Source organism: Leptidea sinapis, chromosome 14 (genome assembly GCF_905404315.1).
Source record: "Leptidea sinapis chromosome 14, ilLepSina1.1, whole genome shotgun sequence".
Lineage (NCBI taxonomy): Eukaryota > Metazoa > Arthropoda > Insecta > Lepidoptera > Pieridae > Leptidea > Leptidea sinapis.
In genome coordinates this window covers 14,012,904-14,035,579 of record NC_066278.1, presented here as the reverse complement: position 1 = coordinate 14,035,579, position 22,676 = coordinate 14,012,904, and the positions used below count along the sequence as shown (strand labels likewise).

Below are 22,676 nucleotides of genomic sequence, written 5' to 3'. Positions count from 1 at the left end.
TAAAATACTATTATTTGTATGTGCCACCTATTGATAGGTTTGAAGTCGGTGCCGAGCCAAATGTAATAGCCACTAACTAATAACACTCGCCACGCGTGACTTTGAGCGGGACAGTTTCGTCTAGAACTAATGAACAGAACAACCCAAGTGGGTAGACTTCGTGGATAATTACAGTAATCAAGTTTTAATAAGGTTTGCATACACCTCGTATTAAATTAAATCCTTTTTAAGTTATTTTATACTTTTTAGTTTTTGAAGTTGGTTTTTTTTAAGCGTAGTGCTTTTCTATCATACTTCTACGTCATAATATGTGTACTGAACTACAACTAATGGACGATAAATAAATTAACATTACTATGTATTATTTTTTCATCATTTTAAACTAGTTTAAATTGGTAAACTGCTAAATAACGCTTATTATTTACATTTATCGAGGCATTCATAATTAATTATGTTCATCAATTACAATTACTGAACTCTGCATTCAACTGGCGCGTTATCTGTACGTTCAGTAGTTTTATCAAAATGTTAATGTGCCCAATGGCCTGAATATAAAATTTAACGCGCTTGTATTCTTTATACATCATTATTACAGGAGTGTATGTGCCTCACCGCACTACCTTCTTACACGCTCTTTACAGTATGTGTCACTCTCACACATGATTTTAGATGAGACAACATGCATGTAATCCAAGCACAACAACGAGTTCGCGCCATCGAATAGTGTACTTTTAAGAATGCTCGAAAGAAAGAAAGAGAGAAAAAGTTGAAACTCATTATACATCTGACTTTTCGAAGATTATTAATATCCGCAACTTGTATGTGTTGTGACCTTGCCCACTTCCCGCTGGCTTCGAATTCCTTATAATTTGTACTTATGAAAGCTCGCAAAGAGCTCTGCGTTCGAATCTATAAATATCGCATATTTACTCGTTTCCCTCTGAGTATAAAGTTTATGTACATCCGTCTTCAATACAACACAATAATAAGTACCACACATATGGAGAAAGATGGCAAAATATTTAAAAACTCTACTTTATTAAAAAATCTGATTATATCTTTCAATTACCTATATCATTTAGTATAACATATACAGGACTGTAATCGTTTAGTGTGACCAGGCGATTATTCCCTCACTATGACAGGATATCGAAAGAACGTTACCTTCGGCCTAACGTGAACGGTTATTGCGATTCAATTGAAGACCTAAAACTACTTTGCTATTTCATATTCAAATTCAAATTCAAATATTTTTATTCAAAATAGGATGTGAAATCACTCATTGAAAGTCAAAAAACTACCACCCATTCCAAAATGAATGCCTCAGGCCTGAGAAGAATGGGCGCAACAAATTCAGCGGGCTTTTTTTTTCATCAAAAATATTTTTTACAATTAAAGTAACATTTACAAAGTAACATTGTACAATTGAACTTATTATTTAATAGCCTGAGGGCGGTCGCTCCATTCCCAATCTGTGGTATCATTAAGAAAGTCATTTATGTTATAGTAACCTTTACCACACAAACGTTTTTTAACAATTCTTTTGAATAACGTAATACTTTTGTTTTGAACATTTTCTGGGATCTTGTTGTAAAAGCATATACACAAAAGACTTACTAACTCGACTTAGCCGAGTAGTAGGCATCATCAGTTTATGTCTGTTCCTGGTGTTAACATTATGGTTATGACAGTTTCTGGCAAATTCACTTATGTGCCTATGAACATACATAACATTATCAAGAATATATTGAGAAGCAACAGTCAAGATGTTAATTTCTTTGAATTTTGCTCTCAATGATTCTCTAGGACCTAGGTTATTAATAGCGCGAATAGCCCTCTTCTGCAGCACAAATATTGTATTAATATCGGCAGCGTTGCCCCATAGCAATATACCATAGGACATAATACTATGGAAATAACTAAAGTATACTAGTCGCGCCGTATCTATGTCAGTTAATTGTCTAATCTTTTTAACCGCGTATGCTGCAGAACTAAGTCTGTTCGCCAGTCCTTCAATATGGGGGCCCCATTGTAATTGGGAATCTAGAGTTATGCCAAGAAATATAGTAGATTCCACCGGTTCTATCACATCTCCGTTTAACAAAACATTTGCATTTACATTTTTGACATTTGGTACGGTAAATTTCATGTATTTAGTTTTCTTGCTATTTAACAATAGGTTATTAGCGCTAAACCAGTACACGATGTCAGATAAAATATCGTTCACTTCGTCATACATAGCTTGGTTTCTTTTTTCACTTTGAAAATCAGTGAAGTGTCGTCCGCAAACAATACTACCTTATGTTTTTTCTCTAATGATAAGGAAGATCATTTATATAGATAAGGAAGAGGAACGGTCCAAGAATAGACCCTTGTGGTACCCCCATACTGAGAGGAGTCCCAGGAGATCTCCTGCCATTCACGTCGTCGTCACCTCTGAATTCTATTGTTTAGAAATGAAGTCAGAAGATCGAGCGCAGTTCCTTTTATGCCATAGTGGTATAGCTTCCTGACCAGCGTTGAATGTTGAACACAATCAAAAGCCTTAGATTAATCACAGAAGATGCCAAGTGCATTCTGTGATTCCTCCCAGGCATCAAAAATATTCTTGATCAGCTCAACACCTGCATCCGTTGTTGAACGTCCCCTAGTAAAGTTGTTTCAAATGATGCTTCATTGTTGCTACTTATGAGAGTTAAAGTGAGTAAGCATTTGGCTTTAAATTATTTTTTCAAAAATTTTACTAAGGGTCGGCAAAACGATACGAGACTTCCACTGAAACCTGCCATTCGCCTCTATACTTCGCGTTTGATTTTTTAAAAGTTAATGATGTCATTTTACTTTCAATATCAGTTTAAAGTTATTCAGATTATTTTTCCACGTTCTGGTATATAATGTGTTATTAGCGAGCTTGTTCCGGGTGTAGAAAATTCTTAATAACAAATGCCGTCTGAGCAATGAAATAACGTTCACAAGTGTGAGGATTATAAAGTTGTAGAACCGAGAAATTATTTCAATACATTACTTTGATAGACTTCGGTTTGCCCGTTTTATCAGCGTTAACAAAATAAAAGCTAACATTATCTACCACTTCTACTATAGACTTACAATATACTAGCGTACTGACGAACAGAGCGTGCGAGAGAGAAGAACATGCGAATCTGTTGTTGCTGTAACTGATTATTGATAAGTATGGTATTAGCCCCTTAGTATTTTGAATATTATATTATATTAGCAACTATACATATTATAGATATTACTTATTTGTTATATAATTTTTTTATCTTGAAAATTTAGTAAAACCACTTAACTATTAAACTTATTTTCATTCGAAGACAATAATATGTTTTCATGTCAGTCATCAGTATAATATATAAATGGTTAAAGGAAATTTTGCAGTCTTCCGTATAATTAATTACTTTCACAGCTATGTTATTAAATCGTTGACCTATCGGACAAAGTATTCACGCGACCTTCCGCCTTACACGCAGACGATAATGACCTTTTTTGTCTGTAATAATAGGTTTTTTCGCATCTCCGATACCTGACCACATTCACTATCAATGTATTGATAAATAACTGTTTTTATATTAATTACATTCGATGTTTCTTTATTCATTTAATTATTTCTGTTGGTCCAACAACAATCTTAAAGTATCGTAACGTACATTTGTAACGTATCGGAGCGTTGTGTTGTGTGAAGATGTTGCAAGTATTAATACATAAATACGACGAGGGAAACTAGAGAAAAACAGTTATAACTAGAGTGTATTTCTAGTAGTCAAAGTCCATTCAGGCCTTAAGTGTAAGCGAAACTCAATAAGTCTGAACATTTCTGCTTCTTCTACTGCTATATTTAGTAACATTTCTCAATAATGTTGACACGATACATCAACTATCCCGCGGTGTCGTGCTTCTTGTTCGGCCTGTTCTTAGTCTGTGGTATTCGACCTGGTCTATTCAAATCGCTGGAGTTCTCTTTGGAAGCGACACACCTACAGTTCTCGCTGTGTAACGCTGAGCTGTCGCAACTCTGCTATACTCTTTAGGGCTTCAGTTCAGACGAAAGTGGCCCACTGTTATAAAAAAGGTCTCCCCCATAAATCTCCACGATGAATGTGCGTGTGTGGTTAGTGGCATGTTTTCAATTGAATTTTAATGATTTGCACAAGAAATGCCATATTTATATACAGAAAAAAAAGGTAAAAACAGAGTGTTTCAAAGTTGTTCATGTTTGTGAAATATAATTTTAATGATAGATTTTAATACAACAAAAATAAATAAAAATGCATTACATCTGCCTATTTTTTATATTTAATTTTTATTATTTTTAATGACAAAAACTGTAAGTAATTTAGTTTTTATTTAAAAGTTATTGCATTTTATCCGATCAATGTTGCCGATATTAATACCATCTTTGTGCAGCAGAATAGGTCTATTCGCACTATTACCTATGTTGTTAAGAATCATCGAAAGAAAAATTTAAAGAAATAAACATCTTGACTGTTGCCTCTCAATATATTATTCTTGATTAGCTGACGCGGCAAACGTTGTTTTGCCATATAAATTTATAGAGTTAAACCGGACATTGCAACATTATTTAATTTTACTAAAAAAAAATATTTTTTCTTAAATAAACGTAGTCTAAGTTAGTCCCGTCAAAATCGGTCCAGCCATTTCAGAGATTAGCCGGAAAAAACAGGCAGACAGACAGACAAAAATTGGAAAAATGTTGTTTTGGTGTATGTACCATATATATACCGTATACGGTATATATATTATATATAATCATATACAGGTAGTAAAATGCTATATATGCTTTTACAACAGGATCCCAGATAATGTTCAAAACAAATGTATTATGAAATTCAATACAATTGTTAAATAACGTTTGTGTTGTAAAGGTTACTATGACATAAATGACTTTCTTAGTGATACCAGTGATTGGGAATAGAGCAACACCCACAGGCTATTAAATAATAAATTTTACGATTTTACATTGTAACCATATGTTTATACAAAAAAAAAATAAGCCCGCTGAGTTTGTTGCGCCCATTCTTCTCAGGTCTGACGCATACGTTTTGGAACGGGTGGTAGTTTTTGACTTTCAAAATGTGATATTATATCCTATTTTGAATAAAAAAAATATTTGAATTTGAATTTACCTGCTTTTGTTTGCGGTCCGAATATTAAAAACAAAAAGAAAATTTAACTGTTATACAGAATTTGAGGCAGATAAAAGCGGCCATGATCAGCATATTTAAGACTTACAAGATTCCATCATTTATTGTTGTCAGCAGCGCCTTATCGAATATAAAACTCATTGTCTTAATAATTGCTGTATATGCGGCAGAAAGCTTTTCATAATTGTGATAAATTCATTTTACTTCCTTGATGTAAATTAATGATATTGGAAATTTACTTAAACAAGTTTCATACAGACCATTATTCTTTTACAAGCTGAAGCTTTACAAATTAATTGTTTACAATGTGAGGCAAATTTACATAATACTACTACTAATCAGGGGTTTCTCAATTATTTCGTCTCTTTTTGTAGGACCTATGTTTTTTACCTTATGTCCTGTGCGCCCCGGGGCATAAAAATAATAAGAAGACCCAGGCCCAAGGGTGTCGTCGTAAGAGGCGACTAAGGGCATATACCAGTTTTTTTTTGCACAGAATGCCGGCTAGATTATGGGTACCACAACACCGCCTTTTTCTGCCGTAAAGCAGTAATGTGTAAGCATTACTGTGTTTCGATCTGAAGGGCGCCGTAGCTAGTGAAATTACTGGGCAAGCGAGACTTAATATCTTATGTCTCAAGGTGACGAGCGCAAAAGACCGTAAAAAAACACATCTGATGACAGAATCCATTGATATTCTATTAACACGTTATTGATGGAATCTATAGGAACTAAGGGAACTCTTCAAAGTATAAAGGGTTTTTCTTTTTTTAACTACAAAACTAAGGCTATGTGTACAGCAAACACCCTTTGGTTAAATGGTTGTGATGATGAAGGACCCGATCTTTTTAACTAAAATTATTTCACTTGTCGTAACAACATAGTTAAGGGAGTATAATCAATAAATTTTAAGGGGAATGAAAATAGCACCACAAAACTGATCCCCACCATCTGGATGTGTGACGTTCCACCACAGTCCGCTTTTCAGGAAAATTTCTTGCATGTATAACCAAGCTGTGGAATGAGCATCCTTTTACGGTGTTCCAGCACGATAAGACATGGGTACCTTAAAAAAGCGCGTACAACATTCTATAAGGCCGGCAACGCTCCTGTGATTTCTCTGGTATTGCAAGAGAATGTGGGCAGCGGTGATCACTTAATATCAAGATAGGTCACGCTCGTTTGTCCTCCTCTTCCATAAAAAAGATCTGGTGATGAAGCCAAAAGGTGGGAATCGGAATTCCTTAATAAATCCATGTATCCTAGCAATATTTGTTTCTATTAGAATTATCATGAGACGTAGTCTTTCGTACGGATTGTAAATACCTACAACTTTGTCGCGCTACTTATAGTACACTCGTGTGGGTTTATTTGTGGACAATGTTTACCTTAATCAATTGTCGTATAGAAATAAAAATATATTTGTTTGTCATAGGGAGTGACAATAACGTGACATAATATTGCAACAGCTCTTGGTAAACGTCATGTGGGGAGAAGGACTGATACGAAACTCCTGCCCATTTTTTAAATCATAATATTATAACAACTTAACCTATTTAATAATACAATTGTATGTGGCCTGCGCACAACCAGACAAGAACCTGGCATCATTATCTCTTTCTTTGTCAAAGAAGCTTTAATATATTTCTTGAATTTGTGCTCACTGCGTCTAGGACGCACTGAGCACGCAGAGTGTATACGAGTACAACATAAGAGTGTAAATAAAAAAAAATACAAAAATATACCGAACATTCATGTACTTAAAGCAAGGCCACCAAAAAGTAAAATAATAATAATAATGATTACTGTATATTGATATATAATTTAAAGATAGTTATGAAATTTATTTCTTTTTTTATTTTAACTTGCTTCTCTTTCACTCGCCAGACCACCGTCACACTCTTTTTTTTTCACTGAATTCGTTATAATAAGTGGACCCTCCTTACAACAATATCTCTATTGCTTAGCAAATCATTTAAAATAGAATCTAAAATGTTTCGGTAATTTCAAAACACCTAAGTCAGCTACGTCTAAGTTAGCCAAAACTCAAGTAACGGAGAATAGGGTAACTTTATTCATTACTTACATAAAGTGGCGAGAAAAGGTGCTGAGGACCCTTTGTACTCCTCAAATAATGCTTGCAACTTTCCTAACTATGCCGTTTGTAACTAGATTTAACTTAGAAAACGATTATTAAACAGAACATTAAACGTACAAAATACGGCTTAATAATTCTAACCTTTTAAATTCTCGGTCACTTACAATCAGATATTAATTATACTACAAAAACTATATATTCAAAGAAAATTTCGATGTTTACGCTTAAACTCCACAGTCTAAGCTTCGAATTGAATGCAGAATATACAATGGAAGAAAAGTATTTTATAAATCAAATTAGTTGAAACTCGTAGTCGCTTTATTCACTTTGGTCAAGGAAAAAACACTTATGAATGTTAAATGTATTTTTACCATTTATCACTAATTCGGAATCGGTTGAGCTATAATAAGAAGAAGTGCACTCTTTTAAATCAATATTAACAGATTATTCGTTTTAAAAATTATTTTAATTACAGTATAAGTAAAGTGATGCAATAAAAAAACTCAAACGCCAAATAGTTAATGTCTTACGGCTGTTTCCAACATACTATCTCCAGATAGAGATACTAACTACTACCTTCTACAGTCAGTAATTAGCTGTCAATAAACTGAAGCTGTCCCAGTATACCCGAAAAGTCATTCTTATCGCCTTATATTGAAACGCGTGAATTGCAATTTCCATACAAACTTCTATCGCTGGTAAGCTATAAAGCCGTCGATAAGTTTATTGGGACAGAAAATCTTAAGTAGACCACAACCGGAGATAAGACTGAATATTAGGAACGGTCGTTACAGGAGTAAACCAAAACCATAAAAGTTATAATTGATAAATTTATTAAATTAATTCATAAAAAAAACAGAAGAGTTATTGTATCCAGTAGATCATAAGATGCGTAAATCAACACAGTGTGAATGTCAAGGCTATGCGTATGCGTCCGAAAGCAAAAAAAATATCTCGGGAGATGAAGATAGCACCTAGAACCATGTCGCGTATTTTAAAAGATGACATAGAACTTGCAACTTATAAGAGACGTACTGGTCATTTCTTAACTGATAATTTAAAAAAAAAGGGTGGTAAAATCGAAACAACTACTGAAGCGGTACGCAAAGGGAGGTCAAAGAAAATTTTTGCTTACGGATGAGAAATTCTTTACAATTGAGCAACGTTTTAATAAACAAAATGACCTTATTTATGCTTAAAGCTCTAGGCTAAAAGAAAGCTTCTCAATTAGTCAACAGAGTGCAACGTGGGCACTATCCCACTTCAGTGATGGTTTGGTGGGGTATGAAGGAGTGACTGAACCATACTTTTGTGAAAAAGGTATCAAAACATCGGCACAAGTGTATCTAGATACTTTTCTTGAGAAGGTAGTGAAGCCCCTTAACAACTCCATGTTCAATAACCAAGAATAGTCCTTCCAGAAAGAATCCGCGCCGGGTGATAAAGCTCGGTCTACGCATTCTTGGTTGGAATCGAACGTTTCAGACTTCAACAGAGCTGAAGACTAGCCGCCCGCTAGTCCCGATCTTAATCTGCTGTATTATGAATTATGGTCAGTCTTAGAGAGTACGGCTTGCTCCAAACGCCATGATAATTTGGACTCCCTAGAACTATCCGTACGATTGGCAGTGACGGATTTTCCCTTAGAAACAGTTCGTGCTTCTATTGAAGGACTGTATTGAAGCGAATGGAGACCACTTCGAATAAGCTTTTTATATTTTAAATTGTTTTATATTTATGTATTAAACTAATACACTGTAAAAGCACTAAACGTTATTCGTAATAGAAATGTATTTATGGAAAAGACTGGGTAAATTAAAATAATTTTTATATATTAATTGTAACATTATTTGTAGGGGAGAGTATAAGCCATAATTACTGTGGTGGATTTTCAGGAACATGAGGCAGGGTTTCCGATAGCAGGATCATCCAGCCACAAAAAGTGTCCTTTTATGAGTATGACAGGATAGGGATGGACCAAAATAATAAATTATTATGTTAGTAACCCTCCCTAAACTAAAAGCCTAAACAAATGGTCGGATTTGGTCCGAACGAACCATCGCACGCGGTCTGGTTATATTAATAATTATGTGCGATGGACAATGCGACATACCATCGTATATGGTCCGCTACCAGAGCGCGACCGATGGTTCGGTCGGCTGTACCAAATCCGATCGAGTGTTTATATCTTAAGTATCCCAGGTGCAGCCCGGGATGTACAAACATCTGTATGATGAATGTAAATGTTTGTATCAGTTATTGTGAAACGTCATTCTAGTGAAATTACTGGGCAAACGAGACTTAACACGCTATGTGGCAAGGAGACGAGCGGATTTATTATGGTGCCGCTCGGAATTTTTGGATTATAGTAATAATAATATATATATATTATATATATATATATTATTATAACTCATAACATTATGGATGGGTGACATCATATAAACTGTTATAGTTAAGGCTTAAGTCTAAATTTACGTTAACAGTAGCTCTGACTTTAATATAGACTGCAGTATGTGTTGCACATGACGTGGCATAGTTCGAGTTAAAAAGTGTTATATCATGTACACGATCCCACTGCTCGAAAGGTTCCCTATAAAAAATTGGCCGCGATTACCTTAATTTATTTTAGAAAAAATTATTTCAAAAAACGAACAGATATAATTTATATCAGAAAATTAATAATTCTAAAAACCGTTGCAATTTAAATTAGTAAACTAATTTATTATATGCTAAAGCTATCACGTCATCTAAAAATTAACCGATACTTTTGTTATTGCTTATGTTAATTAAATTCAGCCTGAGATATATAATTAGGGATTTACGAAAAATAAAGCCTGATCCAATAAATTTCCTCGTTTAAAATAGCTATGTACTAGATGTATATAGAATTCATTGGATATCTATTCGTATTCTAATTAAGGTAGATGGTATAGGATTATGTAAATACATTCACAGTCATTTCTAATATATTAGATACTTCATCGCTTCGGAAACAAATGGCGCTCTGAGAGAGAAGAAGCGGCGCAAGAAACTCAACCCAGGCGCAACCCAGCATCCTTTTTTTGCGCTCTTTTTAATAAAAATATACAATATTGTACATACATTGCTATTGCTATAAAATAATCATAATCTAGTCCCAGGCTGTCCGATCATCGCTTAGATATTCAGCTGTGGAGTAATAGGATTTACGACAGAGGCATTTTTTTTTAAACATTTAATTTTTTTTTTAGATAAGGCCTGAACAGTGGCTGGGACTTTATTATAAAAGTGTATACATTTACCCTTAAAGCTATTATTTATCTTATGAAGCCTACTAGAATTAGTTACAAGCAATCCTTTATTTCTAGTGTTATAATAAATTTAACTTTAAATAACATGAATTAACGTTGCAATTAAGGAGCTATGTTTATATATTTTTCCACATCTCTGTAGGTACCTATTAATGACTATAAGTTGTTTTGAGCATTTAAACTGATGGAATTTCTGATAAGGCAAATCTGGTACATAATAAATCATGGTTAATTAATTTACGTGTATCTTATCATGCTTAAAATGTATGCTATGTCTGGAAAATAGGAATTTGCCAACAGTGTATGGAACGCAGTATGCTCCACTTAAGAGAAATGCAAAAAATAAGACACAAAAATTAGTCACAAAGCAAAAACCACTGATTTTAAACTATGACCTGAAACTTTAATGGAAATGGGCCGGATATAATAATAATAAATCACCAAAGTTACATACAATGAAAGCTCAAATACCTGCGACACAAACGTATTGGTTGTGGATCGCTGGTGTCTGTGGTAGGTCATAAAATATATTAACTATATTACTGGTCACCTGGACTCCAATTTGACACATCGAGTAAAAAGCTGTCAAAAATATATTATGGGGCAAACGCTTTGATTTATCAAATCATATCAAATCAAAATCACTTTATTCATGTAGGTCAAGGAAATGACACTTATGAATGTCAAAAGTTTTCTTTTCTTCTTACATTTACCACTGAAAAGGTGAAGAAAGCTCCATCTTTTCCCAAGCGGCAAGAAATTCACTGGAACTCTTTTAGATCAACATTTACAGCTTCATTATTTTGCAAATCATTTCAACAAAAATACTCAATGCCGCACCCGTAAGTCAAGAAAGTAAATGTAAATGAATACGTAAAAACAAGAGTTATTGGGTATACTCGTAGTAGATACATCAATCTACACACTAAAATAACCAAATAGGCACTTTATATGCGTGAGAAAGACAGGGTGTGTGTATGTGTAAGGGTATGTGTGCAAATGATATTTAGATGGACTGCGGGATGGGAGATGGACCAAATACGGAACAATTTGGATTGGTCCGAAGGAAGGTTGACAAGCTACACAGGATGACCGCTTACAAGATACCGTGACGAGATCTCTAAGACGGCTGGCTCATCCTCGATGCAAGAATGCTTGGGCTAGAAAGCGCTGGAAATATTTTGAGGCGACCTTTATTGTACCCTTGTATAATTTAATAAATAGCCGCATCGACTTCGACGTGTTTCATGAATGATTATATAGTGTTAAGAACATGAAAAGAAAACTAAGTATTATAGCATATATGACATGGTCTAGGATAGGTAAGGATAATATAACGGCGGACACGTTATAATATTCATCGTAATTATTTTGGACCAAGACGGATACTTTTACTATGTTATTAGCTTAGACGAACAATTTACATAACTAACTAAACAAAATATGTATACACTATACATAACACCACTCATTAACAGATTATTGACCGGAACACACCGGTAAGTTGACCGTGAATCTTGATTTATGTGTCAAGGTTACTTTTGGGGTCAATTTCGCTTGGCACATTATCAGCTGCTACACAATAATATAAACAGGTATGTACCGGTTGGGTTCAACACAATTATTCACTCTTCATACATTTCAATACAAGTGAAAACTGTTCAAGTGTTATATTCGCAGAAACATGTTTCGGACCAGTTTGAAATGGGTAAGATAAAAAATTTACAATAATAAGAAATTCTTTATTTTTTTTTTGTCTAACTGATCGTTATGAACAAAGAAAAGTTGGTTTATAGTAATTAGGTATGGCGTAAATAATAAAAATGAACGGGCATAATTTAAGAAATATATTTAATTTTAAATTGAACAAAAAAACGAGCAATGACATTTAAGCGAGCACGATGAAGCCTGCCATGAGAAGTAAAAAAAAATGTGTAAATTATGCAATACTCAAGCAAAAGTTTACAATACAAAACAATAAATACGGTTTGAGAATTTATTTCTTATATAAATTTACAAATTCACTAATTTCGAGAAAACAATTTTATAACTTTAATATAAAATTAAATGACGGTAAACTTAATTTAAATATAGTATATAAAAAAGTAAGTAATAATAAAATAATTCACAATATAAAATAATAATAATAAGAAAAAGTCCCAATTTTTTTAATAATACATTCCTCAGCTGTCTGTCAGCTAGAATTGATCTTTATTAACAAAAAGAGATTTTTTTTTATTATGTGTAACTAAAAGACTTTTGATAAAGGAACAAACAAATTATGGAATGATATTTCTATACGACACAAAGTGATCAAAGGTCAGCATTTTTGATGGTTTATAAAAAATAATTTTGTATTTTATGTTAAGGTGTAATAAAGGTAGAATATAATTGTGCATGTACGAGTAGGTCCTATATTTATTTTTTACACATTGTAATAATTTATTTCTTAGAGTTTGCCATAATAGCACATACAAGTAATTTGTGCTAATGTGCTAGATACAGCCTTGTTCATATAAACATTATAAATGTCATAATCGATCATCAAAGCCTTGGTGATAGAGCCTTTTTGACCCATTGTGTATAAAAAATGCAAGAAACTCGCAAATACAACTTACAGTCACCTGTTTATAGCAAACAGGTAAAATATAATTAGCTAATATATTTCTAGTTTCCTTAGAATTAGGTTTGCAAGTTTATTCTGTTCATAATATTATCATATACTCTCAGTTACTATCAGTTTTCATGGATTATAAACACACTCACATAAACATATATATAATTATAAATATTATACTGACGCAGTCCTGTCCGAATACAATCTGGTGTTTTACTGTGTTGATTGCTTAAAGATTCAGGCCTTCAAAATGTTAATCCCCTTTTGGCTGTGAGATTATATTTTTATGTATTATTTAATACTTTTTAAGATGTGTGGATTATGGATAAATATATAAGCATTTAGTTTTTATTTAAATTCCAATAAAATCCAATCAATTTATTATCAATATTCAAAATGGTAAAGCAATTTAAATGGAGGTGACCTGGACACACAATTATGAGAGGGAACGACAAATGCAGCAAAGTAATAATATATTGGGATACAAAATACAATAACCGGAAAAGAGGAAGACGGTTCTAAAGAGAGGAGGACCAGACATTCAACAGAACAGATTTGACAGAGACCGAAAATAATAGAAATATATGGAAGATGCCTTTTCCAGGAAAGGACACACAGACGAAGATATCGGTGTCGATTCGCTGTTATACTTAATGTTAATTTAAGTGTATTTTGTAATTCGTCTGAATAAAATGCTTAAAAGTGAAGGATAGTAGATCTAAGCAACCTTATTTGTTAAGTCAAGGTGACTCTGAACATAAATAAGATTGTGTTACAAGTTTATTAATTATTTTGTGAATTAGATAATCAACAATGTGTTGGATGAAGCTGCATGCGAATCTTTTTTTATTGTTACCGATTTTTATTGACAAGTCGTAAAAAGACAGCCATGTCTGGAACCAGCTCCAGCTTAGTATTTTGAATATTGAACTAGCTACCGCACACATTGACAAATTAAAATGGTAACGGACCTGAAGCGGTGATATGTGCGTGGTATAGACACGTGGTCTTCTGATTTATCCCAAACCCAGAAAAAAGACTTAGCAAATATGTAATGTCTTCAAGAAGTGATCTACGAAATCAATTTACAATTTTTAACCAGTATATGATAATATAATTTATCTATTAAGATAATTTATTTTCTTGTAAAGTTACCAGTTACTAAAGTTAAAATTCACTTTGCTCATAGATCTAATTTTATGTTTTTCGTTTTAGGTTTTTGTATCATTTAAATAAAACAGCCGAAAATATTTTATCAGAAAACCAAATTTATCAATAGTGCCTATAATTAGGAGTAAAAATAAAAGACTGGACAAGTTCGAGTCGGACTCGCCCACTGAGGGTTCCAAAAGAAAAAGGGGAAAAGATTTTTCTTTCATCTAAATAAATCGAAAGCTATAAGTATCATAAAAATATTTATAAATATGTTTAAGCTTGTGCCAATGAATCCCTTTCTCCACATGACACTGTTAACTCAATTCTATATTTGGAACTCCGTTCCTTGCGTAAAGACCTGTTTTTTATGATTTAATTTGAAATGTTTAGTTTTCACACTTTCCCTTTACTTTTAATATAAGACATTATTACTTGCCAAATTTCATAGTTCTACGTTAACCGAAAATGCCCTATAAATTCTGATTCCCTTGAGTGTCGACATTTACATTTATTACGACGTAATTCTATAAGGGTTCCGTTTATCCTTTATGAGGTACGGAATCCCAAAAACGAAAAAAGCCCCTTAAATACAAAAACTATTCGTTTACTTAAGAAAATAATCACTATACAAATTGATTCTTAAATAATAATAAGAAATAAATCAATGTCAGAAGCAACTTGGTGTTGTTTCCTGAGAGGTACTTTGTCGGCCTTTCTCGTCCAAGGCGATATTTAATCATTCAAAAGTAAACAAGAAAGCGTACTTTGGGCGGTCCGGACGGTAATAATAATAATTATGTGCGATGGACAATGAGACCATAGAATAATGAATATGGTCCTCTACTGGACCGCGTGTGATGGTGCAGCCAGACCTAATTCAATAATGTGCTTAACATATGATAGATACAATAATTTTTCGTTTCCGCATTATTTTAATAACTTATACGACACGGAATGAGTGAGTGTGGTGACGTCACAGTGGTCAATGACCCTGCTCTTATAGCTTTAACACATGATCGGATTTTTTACCGCCGCATCATCGGACGCGGTCTGGGGGCCTACTCCTAAAATCGATATTCGACATATCGTAGCATTAGTCGTGTCGAATCCTACTCTTAGTTACATCGTATTTAATGTTGAAACTATGATTGAACGAACGAAACATTTTTCCATATTATCGGTCCTAACCCTACTCTTAGTTGAAAATGTCAGAGACGAATATTCGAATTTGACAAATTATCAAACGTCACTTTTACGACAGCCTAGAAGATGTCGTTGAGATTATCGTTTCAAGTTGTATAGATATATTTGCCATACAATATACATACTAAATAAATATGATTAAAATAATTATATGTGATTTACTATTCAATAGCATTATTTTACTACAGAGTAATTTAAGTCATTTTGTTGATCGTTTATGCGTAGAAAGTAATGCAAATGGCCGCCTGAGAAGAAGTCGACGAGAAGAAGTTGACTTTTGACACTTAACAGAGACATAGCACAGGTAATATTTAGTTTTTCAAGCATATAATTCATTCACTCCAACATCGTAAAAAAATCATAATATTAGTCTGACGTAGTGTCTAGTGGTTACGATGTTGTTACGATAAACGATACGAACATTTGTTAGAGTAGGGTAAGTGCGATATATTCGGAGTATTATCGTATCGTTCCGAATATATCGTTGTCGATTTTGCGAGTAGACCTCATGGTAGCAGTTGGTAATTGGTGCGAGGCGCCCACCGGACCGTCCAACGGTTCAGCCGTACCAAATCCGACCATGTGCTTAGGCTATTAGTTAACTCAATATAAACTAAACGTCTTATCCAAAATATATTTTTATACATTTTTTGGTTTTAATTGTAATAAATTAATGTTGTCTCTCTCCGGACATCGTCCACCATTGCCGGGAGAATCTTGTGTCTTCTACTGAGTCCTCTCTTGAGAAGGTCGCGGAATGGGGTAAATTGAACCTTGTACAATTTAACCCCCAGAAAATTCAAGTTTTGCGCGTTTACCACTAAATAAACCCCATTTGTCATAACACAGCCCTTCGAAAACACTTCATCTGGACGGCAAAGCCAAATTGGCTCCAAAGAAGATGGGCGTCATAAATAGAGCATGGCAATACTTCAAGCCGCTAGCATATATTCTAGCGCTCTACGAAGCGCAAGTCCGGCCACACATGTAGTATTGCTGTCATCTCTGGTCTGGCGCACCCCACTGCTGCTAGCAACTCAGAGCAGCTCGAATTATCGAGGATCCAGCGCTGAGTGAACGGCTGTGTAATAATAATATCTATTTCTTTTCTCCTCACAAAAGATCTTTTTGCGTAGAGACCTCGTTTCATTGTGTATCTTCTACCGCATTTATTACGGGGAGTGTTCCAAAGAGCTGTTTCACCTGATTCCTGCCGCCGAATTCCACCTTCGCACGACACGCCACAAATAAGCACATCATCCCCACCAACTGGATGTGTGTGTGATCCTCCACAGTGCGGTTTTCGAGGACACTACTTCTATGTACTACAAAGCTGTGGAATGAGCTTCCTTGTGCGGTGTTTCCGGGACGATACGACATGGTGGCGACAATCACTTAACACCAGGTGACCCCTACGCTCGTTTGTACTCCTTCTAAATATAAAAAAACATAAATGACTTTCTGAATGATACTACAGACTGGGAATGGAGCGAACGCCCTCAGGCTATCTAATAACTTTTATTGTACGATATTACTGTATTGTTTCTGACGTTGAATAAATCCTATTTTTAATAAAAATATTTGAATTTGAACTTTTTTGAACAGGATCGCTCCAAATACACTCAGAAGCCGATAAACATTCTACAAGTGCGCGTTCTGCGAGATATCTCTTGTCTTGTACAGTCACTATGTGGAATCAATTACTGGGTGAAGTTTTTAGGAACTGATATGACTTAATGACCTTCAAGATTGGAGCATACTTCCAACTTTAAGGCCGACAGCGCACCCCTGGTGTTGCTGATCCATGGGCGGCTGCCTCACCACTCACCATCACGTGATATATAAATATATTAATTATTATTATATAAATATGATTAATTATTATTTTGGTGAGACATTTAGGGAAAGTGAGTGTAGCCTAGAAAAACTTTCTAAGAAGAAGCAATTGTATAAATTGTATGAAACATGCAGTCATTGATAGATTGACAGATGACGGCTATAATCTTGTAAAAACGGATATAGTTGAAATCCACTACGTTTTAAGCAACTGTGCGCTTTTAAACTTAACCGGATTATACTTTGTCGCCTTAATGTAGTAACTATTTAAAACTTATGTCAAATCTCACAGCACGTTTCATAGTAAACTAAATTTAAATTATTTACATTGGCAGTCCCGCCCCTTATTACGTAGTATTTCGACGTGCACTTTGGGCGAGGGAGTCGAGCCGAATGTCATTCAGTCTCACGTGGGGAGGTGGTCATGGCAATGTCAATGTCTCGAAAGAAAATGGTTTACCAAAATTTATAAACGATTTAGGACCCGAAAACAGAATCCTTCTTCATAAAATATTGCTACAATGCAATAAATTATAGAATTGATTGCTGTATCTTGGGTATTATAAGAATCAGTTTTAAAATAAAATTTAAATTTGACTCAGGTAGCGGAAACAGTTATTATTAATACGTACAAAAACAGCTTTAATACCAAAACGGTTCATGTAGGTTAGTTTTATATGAATATTCAAATATCATTTAAATATTAAATTTTGTGTTAAAAGAAAAATATAATTAACTTGCTTAAGTTTTAAGTGTATCAAGATATATATAAGTAAATTACTTTTATTAAATTACAAGGGTACATAAATGCACATACAAGTATATTTTTAATGAACTAATAATATAATATAATGGTTTAATCATATATTTTATAATTACGTAATATGGTAATATTTTGTAGACACACATTACACAGCCCCAATCTGGACATAGCCTGTACTATGTAATGGTAATTCATTGATACTATGGGCAATCCATGACTATGTCAGACATTCAGTTACGTCGTAGGTACAAAGTCTTAACCTACCGACATTCAAACTTGGAACTTGTATGCTCAGAGTGACAGTGGGGAGTATGGACCTTTTAAATATAAAGCAGAGATCGTCAAATTGTTTTAAGGGTTCCGTATCTCAAACAGAATAAACAGAACCCTTATAGATCACTTTGTTGTCCTTCCATCTGTCTGTCTGTCTGTCCTGACCCTTTATCACGGGAATGCGTCGAGTTGTAATTAAAACGATATACTGAAGGCTACAGTCTCTTGAATGTTTGAAAAATTCGAAGTTGTAAGTTAACGTAAAAAATATATACGACCACTTATGTCGCAAACAAGTCGACACTCTCAAGAGATTCATGAGAAGTAAATAAAATTAGGCAAGTGATATAATTGTCTTATACTAAAAGTATAGTCTGGCAACTATTCATTTGAACGGGGAAAAAAAACATTTGCCCATTTTAATAAGTACAGGTACCTAATACTACTAACGGAACTCTCGCGGGTCCTATTCGTACTTGTCAGTTTTTATAAGTGTGTGTGTGTGTGTGTCTGTGTGAGTGTGTCTGTGTGAGTGTGTGTGTGTGTGTGTGTGTGTGTGTGTGTGTGTGTGTGTGTGTGTGTGGTGTGTGTGTAGTAACAGGGAAGTGGCTCACATATAAGAAAGTAAAATACTGCCGCCAGTAAACATCCGCAACACAAGTGAAGATGAGGTTTGTTTTCATTTCATAACATGACGGTGCCAGAGGAATCACAGGAGCGTTGCCGGCCTTTAAGGAAGATGTACGCGCTTTTTTTGAAGGTACCCATGTCGTATCGTCCCGGAAACACCGCACAAGGAATTCATTCCACAGCTTTGATTATTAATACTAAAATTCGAATTAAAATTGCTTTTTAATTAACACCAATTATTGTTAATTGTCGCTATCAATTTAGTTTTGTAAATTTGATTTGATTGATTTTATATACTACTAGCTGATACCCGCGACCTCGTCCGCATTTAAATCTTTTAAGTAATAATATTTTTATTATGTATTATATATCCGTACATATATCTTATTCAACAAAAAAATAATTGACTGATTGATTGAATGACCCGCTACTAAATAATTGAAGGAAGAATGTGTCTATTGTGACATTGTATGCCCAAGTTATTAGTGATCCAGTACAATGTTTTGGTATTTTTGTATATGTGTTTTATTTGTTTATTTGTTATTTGCCAGCGCTCTGTTTGACTGAGCAACCAAGCCGGCAAGCATTTGCCTCATCTGCTGTCTCAGAAGCACGCTGTATAGTTATTTTTAGTTGGGCATGTTTGTGCCGTCACGTTGAGAGGCCATAAGCAACTTCTCGCCGTCAAGAAATTACAGTCAAGAAGTTGCAAATCAATAGAAATCGAATTAGGGGTTGTTGACTTTACAGGAGTTCTATTGTATTGAAAGATACTTGGACTTAACCGCGTACGTCGACTAATCCGTAGCCCGTTTCACGAAACTTTGGTACATTACCTATGTACGATTTACCCTGAAATAATTAGCAGATTTTACTGTAAAGGAGAACAAAATTATCTACATTAAGTGTTCTTTATTATAAAGTAATTCAATTTAATGAAAAGTAATAATATATTGTAAATAAAATCACCGAATAACACCCTAGAATTTTATTAATTTTTAAATTCAAAATAATTATTAAGTTTATGTCATTTGTTAAAGCAGTTTCTGTGGCTAAACCGTCCATCCATTCAGCGGTTTTTGCGTGAAAGAGCAACAAACATACATCCATACATCCTCACAAAGGCTAGTAGGATTTTATTTTTAGGTTTGGTAGGATTATAAATTATTATCATATTAATTATATAAAATATATAAAATTTATATATCTATAAATATAACTTATACAAAATACAAATAGATAATAAATATACAAAAAAATCTGAAAACTATATTTACAACACTATGATTACATTATATTGAAACTATCAATACGTGGAACTGTACCAACAATACTGGCAGCATTTCCACGTTGGATAGCTAGGCTGATCCGTTGACTGAAATAGCTGACCGCACTTGGGTTGTCAGTAGCCCTATTGAGAGGAGAAGATAGTACTTTGTACTTTCTATTTTCGACTTTTAGGACAATTTGTTCTAAGCAATTTGTAAAAAATGATAACATAACAAAAAAGTGTGAAAAAAAATCCTTAAATCTGTAGGTTCTCCGCACAATAACATTGTATTGCCCTTTTCAGTAAGAAGTGTGTATCTTATATTCTGTAAAATTTTTATGGTGTGTTTTGAAGGGTGGTAGATTTTTAAACCGAAATGCAATAATTCTTGCATATTACTCCTCAATGGCAAAAAGGCGCCGCTGTGCTATCTACTTTTTTTATAGAATAGGAGGACAAACGAGCGTACGGATCACCTGGTGTTAAGTGATCACCGCCGCCCTTCTTCTCTTGCAACACCAGAGGAATCACAGGAGCGCTGCCAGTCTATTAGAAAAGTATACGCGCCTTTTTGAAGGAACTCATGTCGTCCCGGAAACACCGCACAAGGAAGGTCATTCCACAGCTTTGTAGTACGTGGATGTAAGTTCCTTAAAACCGCACTGTAGAGGATCACACACACATCCAGATGGTGGGTGATGATCAGTTATTTAATGTCAAATATTTTTATTCAAAACAGGATTTAAAATCACTTATTGAACGTCAAAAACTACCACCCAGTGGTTATAAATATTGTGCCTCAGATCTGAGAAGAACGAGCGCAACCAAACATAGCGGGCTTTTTTATATTGTTGCAATATAATACGTAGTATCGTAGAATAAATTTTACAATTTAATAGCCTAACCTGGGTGTTTTCTTTATTCCCAGTCTGTGGTATTATTAAGAAGGTCATTAATATTAAATGTTTTTAACAATTCTTTTATTTATACAGTTATATATATTTTCAGACAGTTATCCGCTATTGCCTAAAGAGAAATACAATATTATACAGAAATTTAATTATCCCCTTTTTTATGCAATTATATGATATTTTTAGTGCAGCAAATTCAAGCAAAGTTAATATATTTACTAGTTAATAGTATTGAACCAACAAGCCTTGAATACTCGGCCCTTGAGTTAACTACTGTCGGTAGGTAAATGTTGCTACGATTTGAATAATTCTTAAATAATTCATTTAAGGTTAGAACGCTCATATTTTATCGTCATATACCTATTCATTTTAATCCAAATTTCAATTCGTTAACAAGTCTTAATATTATTTTATAACTTACAAAAAATTAAGCTTACCTACATTTTTGTAATAATGGTTTATTAATTGCCCCATTTGCTTTAAAGTTTAAGAGATTTACAAAATACATCTGCAATCTAATAGTTTTGTTTTACATACCTTTATGCGAATTGACGCTGTAACAAATATCTTCAAACAGAATGTGCACTGGGGGTCGTTTCGCCATGCGGTTCAGAGCTTTTAAAGTAGATCCAGCTCGTTCCAAGGCAGCTGGGGTCCATTGGTCTTCCCGTGGCTGGTCCAGAACTAGAGGATTGCTGGCATCAGGATTATTATGTGCCAGTGAAGCCCCAACTATGGCACGTCGAACCAACGGTATATCCGACATTGTAAAACTTAACACATTACTTAAGAAACAAGTTAATTGATCGAGAGTCGGTCGATTACGACGCGCGAGTCGATACGAGCGATCTGTCTAGAGAATGTTTCGGAACTGAAGTGTTCGATGGCTTGAAGCAGCTTGGAGTGGCATCAGCTACCAGCTACCAGCGGTGACTACTGACTACGATCAACCGGTGCGTAGTAATAGGACGACATACTCACAAATGACATTGACATTAACGTGCGTTATTTGTGATTCTGTGATGAATTGGTGTATCTTCTTTTATTTTTTTTTGTAGTCGATCAATAGTTAGAAACATCAGTTTATATTTGGTAAAGGAAAATTAAAGGGAAATTGACAGGACCTGATAGAACAAAACTATTTACAGTCAAAGTCAAATAAACTTTATTCAATTATTATTACATGTGGTACCCAAGAGGTTGCAAGAGAAACACATGAAGGTAAATTAGAAGATATACTTTCCCAGTAATGAAAATGGAAAGAAGAACTTGGACTAGACTAACTGCAAATAAAGAAGAGTGGAGAAGAACAGAAGAGGCCTTCTCCCGGAGGTACTCACACTTACACAATTGGCGCGTGCCAGCTTTCGTATGCCTACCTTTAGTTAATTAAATACATACTATCATTATGTAATATATGAAAATAAAAAGCAACTAAATGTTA

General features: G+C 34.2%; 1 protein-coding gene across 2 annotated transcripts in view; it reads right to left on the bottom strand.

Annotated features, from left to right (window-relative positions):
- LOC126967966 (ATP-binding cassette sub-family G member 1-like) overlaps positions 1-22,141 on the bottom strand; it is a 99,615-nt gene extending 77,474 nt beyond the window's left edge. For both annotated transcript variants that reach the window (XM_050812694.1, XM_050812695.1), the window contains exon 1: positions 21,770-22,141. In XM_050812694.1, the coding sequence (XP_050668651.1) occupies positions 21,770-21,998 (229 nt within the window). In that variant the 5' untranslated portion in view covers positions 21,999-22,141. The remainder of the gene's footprint in view (positions 1-21,769) is intronic.
- Between the last annotated feature and the right edge of the window lie 535 nt (positions 22,142-22,676).